Raw genomic sequence first — 14744 nt, forward strand, 5'->3', positions numbered from 1 at the left:
GTGGAATGAGGACTCTAGGTGGAATGAGGACTCTAGGTGGAATGAGGACTCTAGGTGGAATGAGGACTCCAGGTGGAACGAGAACTCTAGCTGGAAGCAGGAGTCTAGCTGGAAGCAGGAATCTAGGTGTCAAGGATTCAGGTATCAGAAATCAGGCTACCAGAGAAACTGGAGTTCCCATCAGAACTCATTTTCTGGCAGTGGTTCGTACCGAGATCACCAGCAGTTCAGAAGCTCAGAAGAGATGTTTGATGGAGTTGATGTTGGTCTTGCTCCCAACGCTGTGAATAGACTACTAGGAAAGGATGTACCTACAATGACCAGGACGCTCAAACAGTTGGCTCCATATTATCCAGCACTTCAAAGTAAGATTGTGATTAGTTTGCATGTAAAATGAGTTGATCAGCATGGTTGCTTTAACATAAGCAGGAGATTGCAGGCTGCAGAGATAGGATGTGCTGTTCAGGGGAGTCGAGCTCCTTTTGCTCACGTCTGTATCAGCTGAAGAAAGGCATTGTTGCCTCTCTGAGGACACTGTGCCTCTTGGCAACTAAATGGAGCAGCGAGTGAGAGGAGATTTCGATAGCACAAAAATTTCCTGAATTGAAAGGTTTGAACTAGGTCATCTTTCTAACTAGCAGTTTGTATCATGAGTTGTACTGCTAGGTTTGCAACGATGGGAAGGGAATGTATTGCTGTAAAGAAAAAAATACTGAAATGCATGCAGAACCAAACCTGGATGGAATTATAATAAATAATCCAAATGGATCAAAACCCATTGGGATAACAAGAGAAATGTTATCAAAGAGCTGGTTCGTTACATGCTGATTTCTTTTTCCAGTTACTGTAGAAATAGTCATTAATGCTGAGAATAGTGATACACTTTTCAAAATGAAAGTTTCTCCTTTCGAAATAGATTATGAGAGGGATTTAAAGAGAAGTGGGCATATGCTACTGCATGGCTGTCATTGGGCATGAGTTTGGACAAATGCAAACTATGCTTCTGATACTAGAATTAGTTAATTAACTAGGTAGCTACTTAATAGTAAAACTTTCATTTTCACATTCTCTATGCTGTATTATGTGAAATATTGTGAGATGGAAGTAACTGTAAATGTCTTTATCTCCCCTTTCTAGAAGTAAATATTCAGACATTCGTCAATGTGCTAATAGAAACTAGAGAGAAAGATTAAGGAGCAACAACAGTTGAACTGGAAACAGATGAAGAGATTTGAGAATCTCCATCGCTTGGCTTTCAGGAAAGAGACTGCATTTGACTCTCTGTTTGGCTTGGGAAAGGTAAAGGGAGGTAGAGTTTTAACATGTGAAATATAGCTGGAACATGAACTTGCACATAAAGGGTGAACATACTATTTTGTTTAGGCTTTTTGTAATGTATTTGTTATATCTTAGTATAGTACAGAAAAAAATCTTTTGTTATTTTTTGAAAATATGTTAAAATTATTCTGCCAGCAAAAAGTTAATAATCCTTTGAATACCCCTCTCAATTCAGAGGAAAAAGAAAGGTTTACTTTTATGTTACCTACTTAAGAAGAATATTCATTGAAAATACAGGTTTATTTTTCTTCACACAAAGGTAAGGCCAGTTCCATTAATTCTAGGCTTTATAATTAGCATATTTTTAGAAATTGACACACTACATTTCTGTTTAGACAAAGAAAGGAGGATGTCACAGCAAAGGTATTCTCTGTCTTAATGTGATGCTATATGAGGAAAATGTATTCTAGAGAACTGGTATGCAATGGGGCATATTAGTTTCGTTTTTGCAGAGTAAGAAATGGTGTGAAATATATGGAGATTTTTTAATCATGTTGTTCAAAATGAAATCATTATAAATTTTCTGAAAAACTCATTTGGTGGATTGACCCCTACAAAAATAAAAATTACTGATTCTTTCTACTGGTAAAAGCATATTGAGAAATAATGGAACCCATAAGGCAATCAGATAAAATAACAGGAAAAAAATAAATAATCAAAATGTCATACTAACTGAGTAATACTTACCAGTTCTGATGTGTATCAGAACCACATGCTCACGAACACCTGGCTTTAGATGTCTGTTTTATGTAATTAAAACCAGCTTACATGGAGCTGAAGAAAAGAAGTAAAGTGAGACAAGTTTACTCCTGAGTGTCTTCCTGTTCACTGCTGCATTGTGGACTATCATTTTTCTTCTCACCCATGCCTGAACTGTGTCTTTGTGCATTAAATACCTGTGCTGAAGCAGGGCTAGCCTTCATGAGCTGTCATAATACATTTTGGATCTTGTCACATAAATTTTAATAAGAAAAAACAATTTATTATTGAGCATATAAACTCAATTCCCTAAAATTTTCCTTCTGTCATTATTTTGCTTCTGCATCTGAACAGATCCACTTTCCTTTTTCATTCCTGTTCACTATTTACTGCTCATACTTACTGAAGTGTTGGAGTGGTTTATAATGTCACACACTTTGTAGCTGTGCCATACACTTTCATCCACTGAATTACATAGTCAACCTTGCTTAAAAGGCAAAATTACGGTTTTTCTACCACGGGTGTCTTCCAGAGTTTTGATTTAGAAGTCTGTAGGATTGATCAATTATTGTATCTGATTATTTACTTCTGGTAAATAAAATTAGCAGAAGTTATTTACACAAATGTTACTGCCATAGTTTTTTCCCTCAGAAAGTGTAGTGCAACTAAAATTCTGAAACTGTAGAAAAAATGTTGCTAGAAAATATTACTGTTGCAACTCTGTCAATTCAAGTTAAGACCTTTTCATTTGAAGTTGTTGTAGAGAACTCTTTTCCCATTTCTCACTCCCTGTGGGATTTTACTGCCATTACTGTATACCCCAGTGGCATACAGCAGCTGGATGACTTCCATCCAGATTAGATGCTCTTTCCACCTCTATGTTCTCTTATTTTTTCTTCTGGGCATCAGTTACTACCCCTCCTTTGTTGTTGTGCAGAGTCCTGCATTGGGGAAACAGTTCGTGCATTTTGAAAGGGAGTTGGGAGTTGTTACCAAATTATGACAGCATGGATTTACTAAAGCTTTCCTGAACTCTGGTGTGCTGAGTACTCCTTACTCCCAAGAAACCGCTTTGCCATATCTTGCTCCCATGTAGTATAGAATTGGAGCAGAACAAATCCTCTGTCTAGACTCCAGTCACAACCTTCACAAAGTAGGTCCTGACAGCCTGCAGAGCAGCACTGGATGCCTGGCACTTGTCAGCACCAATGCAGCTCCATCACAGGCTTTGGCATGGAGGCAAGAGTCCTGAGAATGCACCTGAGCCCTTGGAGCAAATTTCACATTTCCTTAAAAAGCCAGTGATAAAAATCCAGACTGGGACATGTCTTGGACAGGGGATAACTTTTCAGCCAGTGTCTTGGCCTGTGGTGTACCTGCTTTCACACCTTTAGAAGTGTCTGTTTCCCACTGGGACAAGAGTTGCTCCAATCCAGAGACACCTTGGTGGTTCTCTGCAGCAGTGATGCTCCTTTAGAAAGTGCTGGAGCCAGCTGTTCTGCACCAAGGGCAGTGAAGTAGAACAAGGCCAGCTGGACATGGGCGACATCCTTCAGGGGAGACAACTTGGGAAGTTTCTTAGACTCCAGCTTTTTCAGTTTGTGTCTTGGACTTAACTAGTATTCCTCAAAGTGCTTCCCAGAATTACTGCATTTTATGTGTGTGTATGATCCGAAGGGACAGATTCCTTTGTGGGAAAGAAACGGGGAAGCCCTTTTGAGCCCAGAAATTTGGGGCTCTTCTGTTTTGTTTCTGAAGAGAGCACATCTAGTTATCATCCCAGCCTTCTAGGGAGGGAAGGTTCAAGGAGTAACTGGTGGAAGTCTTTTTCCCTTGTTTTCTTAAACATAAGTAACCTTCACAGTTCATCCAAGGCTGTTGGATGAGGTGGTTTCTGACACTGGTCATCATTCCTGATCTCCCTCCTCAGCCAAAACCAATTCCTTGCTTTTTGGGTGATGACGCCCAAAGTGCTTTGGGAGAACTCCTTGTTTTGGTGCCCTTATGCCATGGAGACCATTGGTCTTTCCCCACATATTTCACACCAGGAAAGTGTTCAGAGTGTTGCTGAGCTGTCACTAATGGTCTGATTGATTATCACTTGACAAACAGTAGCAGCTTCTCTGTGTGACAGATGTTTGATAACTGCACAGTTGCCACTTTGCTGCCTTCACCCTTACACCAGACACTCTACTCTGGCTGAGACACAGAATCACAGAAGAGTCTTGAGTTGGAAGGGGCCCACAAGGATGATTGAGTCCAGCTCTTCAGTGAATAGCCCATACAGGGATTGAACCTGCAACCTTGCTGTTATTTGTACCATTCTCTGACAATCTGAGCCAATCTCAGGGTCACCTGGAAGTAACATCGTAACTTCGTTTTTTTGGTTTTTTTTTTTAACTTTTCTTTGGTTCCTCCAAGTTGCTTCTTCAGAGTTACTGCAAGAGATAGTGTTTGACACAGAAATCAGTCATTACTTGTCTTGAGTTTTTCCACTCTCTCTCAGCTGTAAATGGTGAGATGTAGGGTAAAGTTATGAGAATGTCTGACTGTCAATTCAAGACTACTTCAAATAAGTCCTTCAGCACAAAAAGGAAGACTTTTGATGTTAAATGAGACAACTAAGCAAAGGGAACGTATTCAGAGGCAGGGTTCATCGTTGTGGGGAAACTTACTGAGGGAGTTGCAGTATGATCTGCTTCAGAGCTGGAAGAAGTTGTATTTGAAGCCATCCCAAGGATGGCCTGAAAGAAGAAGGCAGCTAGAAAATAAAATAGAAAAAGGCCATCCAAGTGGAGAGACCCCTGAATCATAGAAAATGAGAATACAGAAATGAAATCACCATCCCCTTAAAGCTGTATAAAAGTGAAACAGACTAAGAGTTGACCTAGTATTTTTACTTAATTTTAAATTCTGTATTAAAAATTAATACATTAAACTCTTATAAAAGTAAGGCACATGCAAAACATGTTGTGCAACTTCTGACTTTCAACTCATATAAACTAACAAGCATTACTTTAATTTGGCATTTCTAAAGAGTCATTGCTCCCATGCAGGATATGTGTAAGAGGTTATGTTTGACATTGCACCAGTTAAATCTAGATTCTGTGCTTTCTGTACTACAGTAAGCAGAGATGGTCATATCATACAATAATACAAATAAAAACCAACTCAAGTACAGATTCTGACAGTGATTACCAACATACAAAATTTAAGAATGTGATGTTACATCCATTATAATACATCAGTGATCTTATTCAGTAGAGGATGATTTGGCAGCTCCAGTCTGTGTAATGCCAGTGTGCAATTCCTGGTTATCAGTGTCATACGATGCTGAAGACCATGGAAAGATACTGCTCATAGGACACCTGAATCCAGCCATCCTGATCAGTATCGTATCGTCGGAACACATCAGTCAGCCTCTGAGGAGGAGAGAAAAAAATAATAGACATTTTTGTTCTAGGGGAAGGTTCAGACTGCCACATACTCCCCTTGCCACCTGGGCTTCTATAGCTATATGAACCCCTTCTGTTCAACCCCTTTGTAGCCATTTTACAGTCTTATTTATAAAGATAGCTCTTTGCCAATAATGATACATTACCTAAGGCTACCTAGGCACTTCTTTATAGACAAGACTATATAGACTATTTATAATTGGCACGGGGAAAAACAATGTCACATTTGAGTCAGCTGGAAACAGAATCCAATACGTACCTTGTGCATATCTCACCTTCTAGGCAAATGTGCTTCCTGTGCCATTGCTATCTGAGCTGTCACTGTATAACCCCAGAGCAGTATGGACAGTGGACCAGAACAACTACCAGCACGGTTTCATAAACATCAGCTGAGTGATACTGCATTTCAAAGCCCTTTTTAGCAGAATTCAAGTCTATAATTAACTATAACTGCCTTATATTACAAATAAATACACAGGTGACTGATGTGTCTAAGTAACAGAGATACTGCTTTTACAGGGAACTGCTTTCCCTCCAGGTTCTCTCTCTCTCCCACTGAAAGGTTGTGGGGCTTTTTGCGTATTTCTACCACTACCCCTGCAGGAACAGCTCTGAAGTCTGTATTAAACTAACAGACACTATGAAACAGTGAGACTATTTTGCACTTTTTTGTTCCTCACCCATTGTATCAAATTTACTTGAGAATCAAAGGAATTACTAATGAAGACCAATACACAAAGATGTTTCTAGCACTTGTCATATACTTAGTTCAAATGGTTTATTATAAATAAAAGCAAGTTTTAGATCCACTGTTAAAGAGAGAACCAGAAAATCTTAGGAAAAGGTAATTTTTTTTCAATTGACATAAAAGTATATCTCAATCTTACCTGTAGAACAACACAGCATTGAATAAAATCATCAAAAGCAACTTGTCCTCTTCCTTGTCTGTCAAATTTCCGAATAAGGATATCGTAGAATTGATCAGACAGTCGGTAACCTGGGAAAAAGAGAAATACTTTAAAAGGTTTCAATTACTGCAGTCCTTCTATAAAAAGAACAAGGTTGTCTAGCAGGCATGTGTAACAAAACCAGAAAACAGTAAAGAGTTACAACGATTTTTTTTCCCAGTATCTCTGTTAAACTAAAATGCATGCAATAAAACCCATGCTTAATAATAATTATGTACAGAGTCATGGTAAATATAATTACAGATTAAGGTGACTATTTGATTGAGGGAATGGTTTAGGGCTGCAGATCAAGTCTTTACAAGTGAAGTGACAGGAGTGAAAGTTCCTTAGGCATCAGAATGCTCTGGTAGCATAGACAGCTGGCTTTGTTTTAAAAAGTGGCAAGTTCTATCAAGTACCCTGTAAGGTCAGACTTTGCCTGAAGCATTGGTAACACTCTCAGAGCATGTCACAGAGGAGACTGGAACTGGATGTGTCAGGACATGTGTGGAATGTTTTTTCTCTATTTAAGGAAAAAGCTCTAAAAAACATGTGCTGCTGGCATGGACATCGTTAGAAGGTACCTTATACCTAAACGGAGAGCTGCCCTTCACCTGCCTCATTTTAGTCACGTATGTCAGAGCAGTACAGTTCTGCAACAGTAACAGTAAGCAGCTCATTCTATGACATAACCCAGTCATAAAAACTGTAATTACAAATGAATTACCAAAACCTGTTAGTGCTTGCTTTAGCTCATTTTTGTCAATCATTCCAGAATTGTCTCTGTCATACGTTCGAAAGACGTTCTGCCAGTCTGTGATGTACTTCCAGACTCCTGTGAATTCATTGAAGTTCACACCCCCTTTGTTTTCTCTGTCAAACATGCCTGAAATAAAAAGTAAGAAACACATATAAAACCTTAGTCATACTACTCAGCAAGATCTGCCAGGATTTTAAGAAGACAAGAATGCTTTGTGGAAGGTACTGAAGAGAGAAAAGAAACTACTAAAATGCAAGTGATAATTTGGAAAGTTCTGCCAAGAAAAAGCAAGCAGTCATCCAGTGAAGGAAAAAACGATAAAGCAAGATAGAAGAGTACCAGAATGAATCACAGAATGTTTCTTTTTCCTGGGTTTTCATTTTCAGTTCGAAAATACTGAGGGCTTGATTGATCATCCAGTGATAAATCAAAATGGGCATTGTGGATTATTCTTTTCTAAGGACACATTAAAAAGTCTTACATCTATTCCCAAGAGTGCTGGGATATTCATCTGCATTTGACTTACTGATACTGTTATCTTTATACAAAGCATATCACACGGTGATGGAACTCGGACTGCTGCTGAACTTATTGAAAACAAAGCAAAAAATGTAGTCCTTGGATTTATGAACTGTGTGATAAAGAAGATTTGATTTATTGTGCTTGAGTCTTTATCCTTCTACCACCATCACCTTCCACACTACTGGCGATTATTTTAGACACTAACAGAATTTAAGCATTGTAAAGCTTCTGTTTGGTATTCTGGAGAAAAACATAGGCTTAAAATGCAAGACAGGAAAAACTACTTCCAAAGACAAGTTATGTAGTATCTTTTTAGAAAATTTGAGATGACAATCTCCTCATGCCTGAATTACATTTATTATCTAATCAATTATGCAGTAACATTTTCTCAGGCTACTTTGACAAGTGCACATGTGTGTATGCAAAGGGCATTCCTGTATTAATCAAAAGGGAAAATAATTTAACTTACTACTGCTGGGCACTCTGAGGATAAACAAACCGTGTAGCAATTGAGACCATTCTCAATCATCTGAACACATTACAAAACATTATCTTAGGACTATGTCACATCACACAACTATACTCACCAAGAATTGACCTGACTGTTGCTGGATTAAATGGAGTCCACGTGCCTGAAACAGAAAGAATTACTTAGTTCCTCAATACTAAGCAATGTTTAAAAAAAGTGCAACAAAACAAAAAAAACCATGTTAAGAACAGTGAATTCCGAGCTACATGACATGGAGCTGGCATATTATAAAATATGGCTGCTTGGAAGTAATAATGTTCTTGACGATTCAGAGATTACTTCAACTAGAGCTTTACAAATACCACACAGACCAGCATTTTTCAGGCTGCAACAAACAAAACTAACAAACCTTGGAAGATCTAAGAGGGACTTTTTCATCCCAGGCTGTCAGGAAGTACTGGATAAAAGGCAAGATCTAAACTGAAATACCTCTTTTCTACTGACAGGAGCAGAAGTGTTCTAAGTTGTAACTCAATCAAGGTCTTATATCTGTTCCTCAGTAAAAACCCATCTCCTCATTTCCTTTTTACAGGACTACTCCAGGGCATTTAGTTTCTGACAGAAGTAAAAAGAAAGGGTTCCTAACATGGCATAACCATACATTGCAATTGAGAGTTGTTTAGTACAAATCCCACCTCCACTGCTAAAACAATTAAGTGTTAGCTCGAATTAGTACTTTTAGACCAAGAAATGTTGCTGCTTGAACAGGCCTGAGCAGTAGTCATCTGGAGAGGAGCTCTGTACTTCTGTGAGTATTTAGAGGCTAGTCATTATGAAATAGTTTTCACTTGGTTGAGAGCATTCCCGAGCACTAGGAAGCATTAAGCTTTAAAGAAAAGAAATCCTGTGCCGCATCTAGAATTTCACCATCGATTCTCTAGAGCCTGCGAAGGAAGCAGGAGGACGAAGCAGCACATACTGAACTGGCTGTGATTGCCTGCAGCGCCTCAAGGAATCGCTGAGACCACAAAGGAGTCGCGGAGCCGAGGGCACTGCGGAGCGCTCCCAGGGATACGTCAGCTGACCACAAATCCCAACAGAAGGGCCGCGCTGGGATCCAGCACGTCGGCTTTGCTGGCTCAAGTGGCGTAACTCTACAGGGGGAATCCTGCACTCTAGGCAGGTCCTGTGACTATTTGCACATAAAGAGAAATGTAAGCAGAGAAAGAGAAGAGGAAAAATGACTCTAAAAATGCTTAAGCAGTATTTTAGACAGAGAACATCAGTACCTTAGAGTTGTATGTCTCTTCACAAAAATAAGAAATAATGGAATTAATAAGGTGCCAGCACTTAACACTGAACAAAATAAGAGGAAAAAGTGAAAATACAGTCTGAAAGTTAACTTATTTCATCTTGAAATATTCAAGTGACTCATATAGATGCCACAGAGTGAAATCTGAGCAACTCCAGAGGTGAAGAATTGTACTGATTTCAGCCTGTTCCAATAAACAGGGAAAGCTGTTTCTGTCTCTTCTCTCCTGGCTCTACTGTTAACTTCCCACAGCAGCACAGAAAAAAACAAGAAGGAAGCACAGGATTTTATTGTGCAAACAATTAGACAAAGTGATGATCAGCCCCTCCCAGGTAAGCACATTGTTATCTGTATAAAACTTCACAGGTTGAAAATGTCAAATTGTCAAAACCACACTGAACTTCAAATTTCAATGAGCACGACGCAGACTTTTTTAATGTTTTAGAAATAAACACATAATATTATTTTAGCCCAGGTTAAATTGCAGGACAGCCACGCACAACCATCCACTAGAGGATATATTTTAAATATAATATAGTGAATTGTTAGTGACATTGATGTACAAGATCTAGAATCTCTTGGAATGCAGGAAGCTTACAGTTCTATAAATATTTTGTCTAACAGTGAATTCACTTGGTAGGCATTCTTCATAATTGCAAAGCACTGAAACTGCTAATCTACACTGTAAATAAGGAAAGAAATAAACTCAGATAGTCATCACTGCCTATTATTCTTAAATTCAACCATATGAGGACATATTTAAAACATCTGAAATTAAAAATGGCAGGTTCATGTGAAAAGATATTTAAAATATATAAAATTTAAAACAGCAGATAAAATTAAAAATGACAGGTTCTCACAGTTCTAAACAACACTGTAATCTAAATGAAAATGGTGACTTAATTTAACTTAGTTTTTGCTAAAGATTTTAGTCAAAATTTTAATTATGGATCAGGTCTGGCAGCCACAATACATAGCTTTTAATTTATCAGATACATTATTAAACAAATATTCTAGTAAATCCAGGTCATTTACAAGACTGCAATTTTACTAAATAGAGCTTTATCAATTTATTTCAAGTCAGGCAATTACTGACAAAAAGGGCCCTTCAGTCTGTGTATGCTGCAGCTCACATCAGTTTAAGCCCTTCTCAGTCACAAAGCACAGGAAGGATAAAAGAATAAACTTTGGGAGAAGGGAAACTTGGTATGGACTCAGAGATGGACAAACAGCCTGAATATGCCCTTTTTCAGATTTCCAAATGGAAAAAAAACCCCACAGAGTACAAGCCTACCCGCCCTGAGTCATGGGAGGAAAGTAAAAATAGGCTGCTGGAAAAGTGTTTCATTTTTTATTTTGTTTCCATGAGTTATTATCAATACTCTAGTTATTCTTTGAGTATTACAACAAGGAACTGACAGACTATTAGGAAGTTTTAATACTAGATCTAGAATGCATCTTTCTACTCTGTTAGGAAAAATGCCAAGCATACTTTATTTCCTGCACCATACTGTATGAAAAATAAATTATGTGCAGTGAAAAGGCTGGTTGTAAACAGCTTTGTCCACGTTATACACTGATCCAGGTTAAAAAACAAAGGTTCAGTAGTGATCAGCAAGGAATATATAAATCACTGGTTATGATTTCTAGGAAGCAGAGCTGGAAAAAAAATAAAGGGATGTGCATGCCTTCATTCCTCAGAATACAGATCAGTAATGGTTACAACAGATATTCAGTTTAAAACAAACAAACAAAAAATTAGGATTGTCCATTTTTTCTTCCCTTTCCAACCTTTTGCTGTAGATTAAATAGTATTCCTCAGTGGTAGGAACACTTCCCACCCTCCTCCATACAGAGAATGAAGGCATTGAGTAGCCACCGTCACAACAAATTTAACATGAAATTTACGATGAACTACCTCACTGCTCATTTACAGACTTACCGTTGGATAATGCTTGCTGGAGTTCATTATCAGATATTATTCCACTCCTGTCTTTATCAACTCTGGAAAAAAACCAAAACAAAAACACGTAGTAAGCTTTAAATGGCTGAAATTAACAGGTTCCACTTGCTGAAGACTTCAGCATTCTGGTTCTTACTCATCAGATGAGATTAATCTTTTCCTGAAAAGTCACTGGCACATGATAAAAGCTCCAAAGAAAACTGTAAGGCTTACTCATGAGTGAAGAGATGCACAGAAACACACACTGCCAATGAAACAGTTTGGGCATACTCTGCACAAAGAAGTATTTTTATTTATTTCTGTTTAAGAGAACTGCAGAGCACACATGCTGGTTAAATCCACAAAATGCCTAATGTCACAGTAGTAAGCTGTTTGTTTCCCAAACTGGAGCAACAGGTTTGGCACCCAGATTCTCTCACATGTTGGCAATGGAGAGGAAGTCACTAATGTGACCAAGTACTGAAAGACTCAATCGACTGCCAGGCCTTGGCCCCTTTCAAAGGGGGTCAAAGAGGAAACAGCACAGCCAGCTTCCAGCTTTTACTGAGCCTTCACAGTCTATTGTCCTAAAGAGTCAAGTTCTATGCCAAAATGAATGAATTAAGTAATTTCTGCCCAAATAAAGAATGATCATGCCTTCTTTAGAAGGGAAACTGAAAGTGGTGGGGACTTCCCTCCATCTCATACAAGGATGTTCCCCTTGGACTGACAGTTTTTATTTCCCCTCATTTACTACCACTCCAAAGCAGAGTCCTGCTCAGTTGATCCCTGTTCGCAGAAGCTGATTTTCTTTTCCTTTAGTCCTTGCTGTCTTTTTCTAAACACTTCCAGTTCATTCTATTGCTTCCTTCCCCATCTCCAAGAATTATGTAACCTGCGACAAATACATGCAACACTGAAATTGCAAGCGTAAGTTGCGAAGATTTCAATAACAAAAAGGTATTTCCCTTTTTTATTCTGTTTCTCTTCTTAGTATTGTGAACATTTTTTACCTTTTATGAGCTGCTACCAAGTGCTAAGCTGATATTTTCATGAAAATGCATTATGACCTACTTATCTTGCTGCTGAGCATCATCAGTCAGCACATTCCTTTTATAAACAAAATTATGCAAAATTAAAATGGGTTTTCCTCATGGACATCAGGTTCCTACTCTGGGTTCCACTTGACATATGGGGCTCACCTGTCACACAGGGATCATGATCTGGCCATGACTGGCTGATACAGCCCAGTAATTCAGGACCGTAAGGTGCTCCTGCAAGCTTTCACAGGCCTCAGTTACTGCAGGAATCAGCAAACCTCACCTGACTATTCACCCTCTTCTCACAGAATCACAGATCCACAGAATGAATTGGGTTGAAAGGGATCTTTAAGATCCTCAAGTTCCAACCCCTCTGCTGTGGGCAGGGCCACGTTCAATTACACCAGGTTGCTCAGAGCTCCATCCAGCCTGGCCTTTAACACTTTCAGAGATGAGGCATCCACAGCTTCTCTGGGCAATCTGTTCCGGTGCCTTACCACACCTACAGTAAAGAACTTCTTCCCACCATCCAATCTAAACCTACCCTCTTTTCCCCAGCTGCTCCTGAACAGATTACGTAAAGATCCCAGGAGAGTTCCATCTGTCAGTGTGGCGGACGACCACACACACTCCTTCAGTCAGCTTTCCATCCACTGGAGAATGCTTCTATTCATTCTACATTTACTGAATTTCTGTAAGAGCCTTTTGATAGTGTTGGGAGTATTTTTGGAAAGCATACAGATTATGCGAATTGCTCCAATTCTAGCCATCATATCCATATCCAATCCTTACCAAACATATTCCAGGATTTATACAGTAGTCTGCCAGACAGGAATACTTTCAACAAAAGCTGTGCAACTCTCATGACTAACTACATTATTTAAAATTATTTTTACTGTTTTTCCTAGTGCAGAACAGATGGTTGATCTGTTTCTTTCTGGACCCTTTGAAAAGAGAAATGGCTTCATGCATGCCTCTGCTGAGTTCTCAGAGGAAGTTGTTTTACAGCAGGCTGGGTAGGTAAGCAGCTGCATTCCTGAGTCACTCCGTAAATATCAGCCAGTTTTAGAAACTTAGTACTGTTTATCTACTGCTTAACTTCTTCTTGCTGCTGCTTGTGTCAGAGGATCTGTCTTGACTCATCTCCCATAAAAATGGATCCAACGTAGGCACCTCCCCAGTTTCCTCAACGTGACATAATTGCAAAATTACCTTTAGCTTCTTTACTGATAGGATCTTGCCAGTGTGTTTGTTTAGCATAGGCTTACTAACTCCCTTCCAGGTCCCTCTGTTCCAGGTGAATTCAAGAGAATATTTCAGTTTGGTTGGAAAAGACCTCTGAGATCATCGAGTCCAACCTGTGACCCAACACCACCGTGTCAACCAGACAATGGCACGAAGTGCCACATCCAGTCTTCCCTTAAACACCTCCAGCGACGGTGACTCACCACGTCCCTGGGCAGCCCAGTTCAATGTCCAATCACCCTTGCTGTGAAGAAATTCTTCCTGATACCCAACCTAAACGTCCCCTGGCGCAGCTATGCCTTCTCGTTGGTAGCTTTAAAGTTTTCCTTTAACATTTATGAGATTCCTTTTTACAAGCCTTCCCTGTACTGCTACATTGCTCCTCCAGACTTTACTATCCTTTCTGCAATCTCAGGTTAAAAATTACTTCAGCGCTTTCACGGTTACCTTCTCGCTCCCATCAATCCCCTTTACCCTTGTTATAAAATACAGCCACACTTATTCCTCCTCAGCCCTTTCTTACAGAGTCCCTCCCACAGGGAAACCAGCACGGTGTTTACAGCGCTGCCAGCCGCCCCGGCAGCCAAACCCCGCGCTGGAAGCCCCGGGCCGGTGACCGGATTCCCGCAGCAGCCGACCCGCTTCCGGCCCCTCCCGCTGCCCGCCGGGCGCTCTGGGGCGGCGGGGCTCACCTCTGGAAGACGTTCCACAGGAAGGAAGGGTCGGGCAGGCCGCCGCCGCCGTTGGGCCGGTGCGCGTACCCCGCCGCCATGGCCCCCGCGCGCGCCTGCCCCGCGCGCTTCCGCCACCGGCCGCCCCTGACGCAGCGCGCCCGTGACGTCACGGCCGGGCGGGTGCGCGCCCCGCCCCGCCCCGCCCCGCGGAGGGGAATCCCGGGCGGCTCCCGCGGCACGGGGGCGGTGCCTCCGGCTGCTCCCGCCGGGAGGGGCCCGCGGGGCACTGCGGCACGGCTGGAGCGCAGCGGCCAGGGCCTGGGGAGCCGCGCCCGGGGAGT

At 40.5% G+C, this 14744-nt stretch overlaps 1 protein-coding gene across 2 annotated transcripts; it reads right to left on the reverse strand.

Moving 5' to 3' along the window:
• Positions 1-4913: 4913 nt before the first annotated feature.
• LOC121672839 (programmed cell death protein 6) lies at positions 4914-14541 on the reverse strand. 2 transcript variants are annotated; one of them, XM_042045744.1, is made up of 6 exons: positions 14422-14541; positions 11445-11506; positions 8309-8353; positions 7167-7325; positions 6380-6489; positions 4914-5459 (listed from the first exon to the last, which is right to left on the reverse strand). In XM_042045744.1, exons 1-6 carry the CDS (start codon positions 14499-14501, stop codon positions 5361-5363), a joined length of 555 nt encoding a protein of 184 aa, XP_041901678.1. In that variant the 5' UTR covers positions 14502-14541; the 3' UTR covers positions 4914-5360. The 2 variants fall into 2 exon arrangements, with proteins under 2 accessions (XP_041901678.1, XP_041901679.1); XM_042045745.1 differs by having other exon boundaries at positions 7173-7325; positions 14422-14520.
• Positions 14542-14744: the final 203 nt, after the last annotated feature.

The sequence above is a fragment of the Corvus kubaryi genome, unplaced genomic scaffold, assembly GCF_017639235.1.
Source record: "Corvus kubaryi isolate FWS band 111438036 unplaced genomic scaffold, C.kubaryi_AGA036_p1.0 64999, whole genome shotgun sequence".
Taxonomy (NCBI): domain Eukaryota; kingdom Metazoa; phylum Chordata; class Aves; order Passeriformes; family Corvidae; genus Corvus; species Corvus kubaryi.

Coding starts and splice junctions, on each gene's coding strand:
- LOC121672839 (XM_042045744.1), bottom strand. CDS start 14,501: ATGGCGGCGGGGTACGCGCACCGGCCCAACGGCGGCGGCGGCCTGCCC. Junction 7,326..8,308: donor AACAGTCAGGTCAATTCTTG/GTGAGTATAGTT, acceptor TTTTTATTTCAG/GCATGTTTGACAGAGAAAAC. Junction 6,490..7,166: donor GCAAGCACTAACAGGTTTTG/GTAATTCATTTG, acceptor TCTTTTTCCCAG/GTTACCGACTGTCTGATCAA.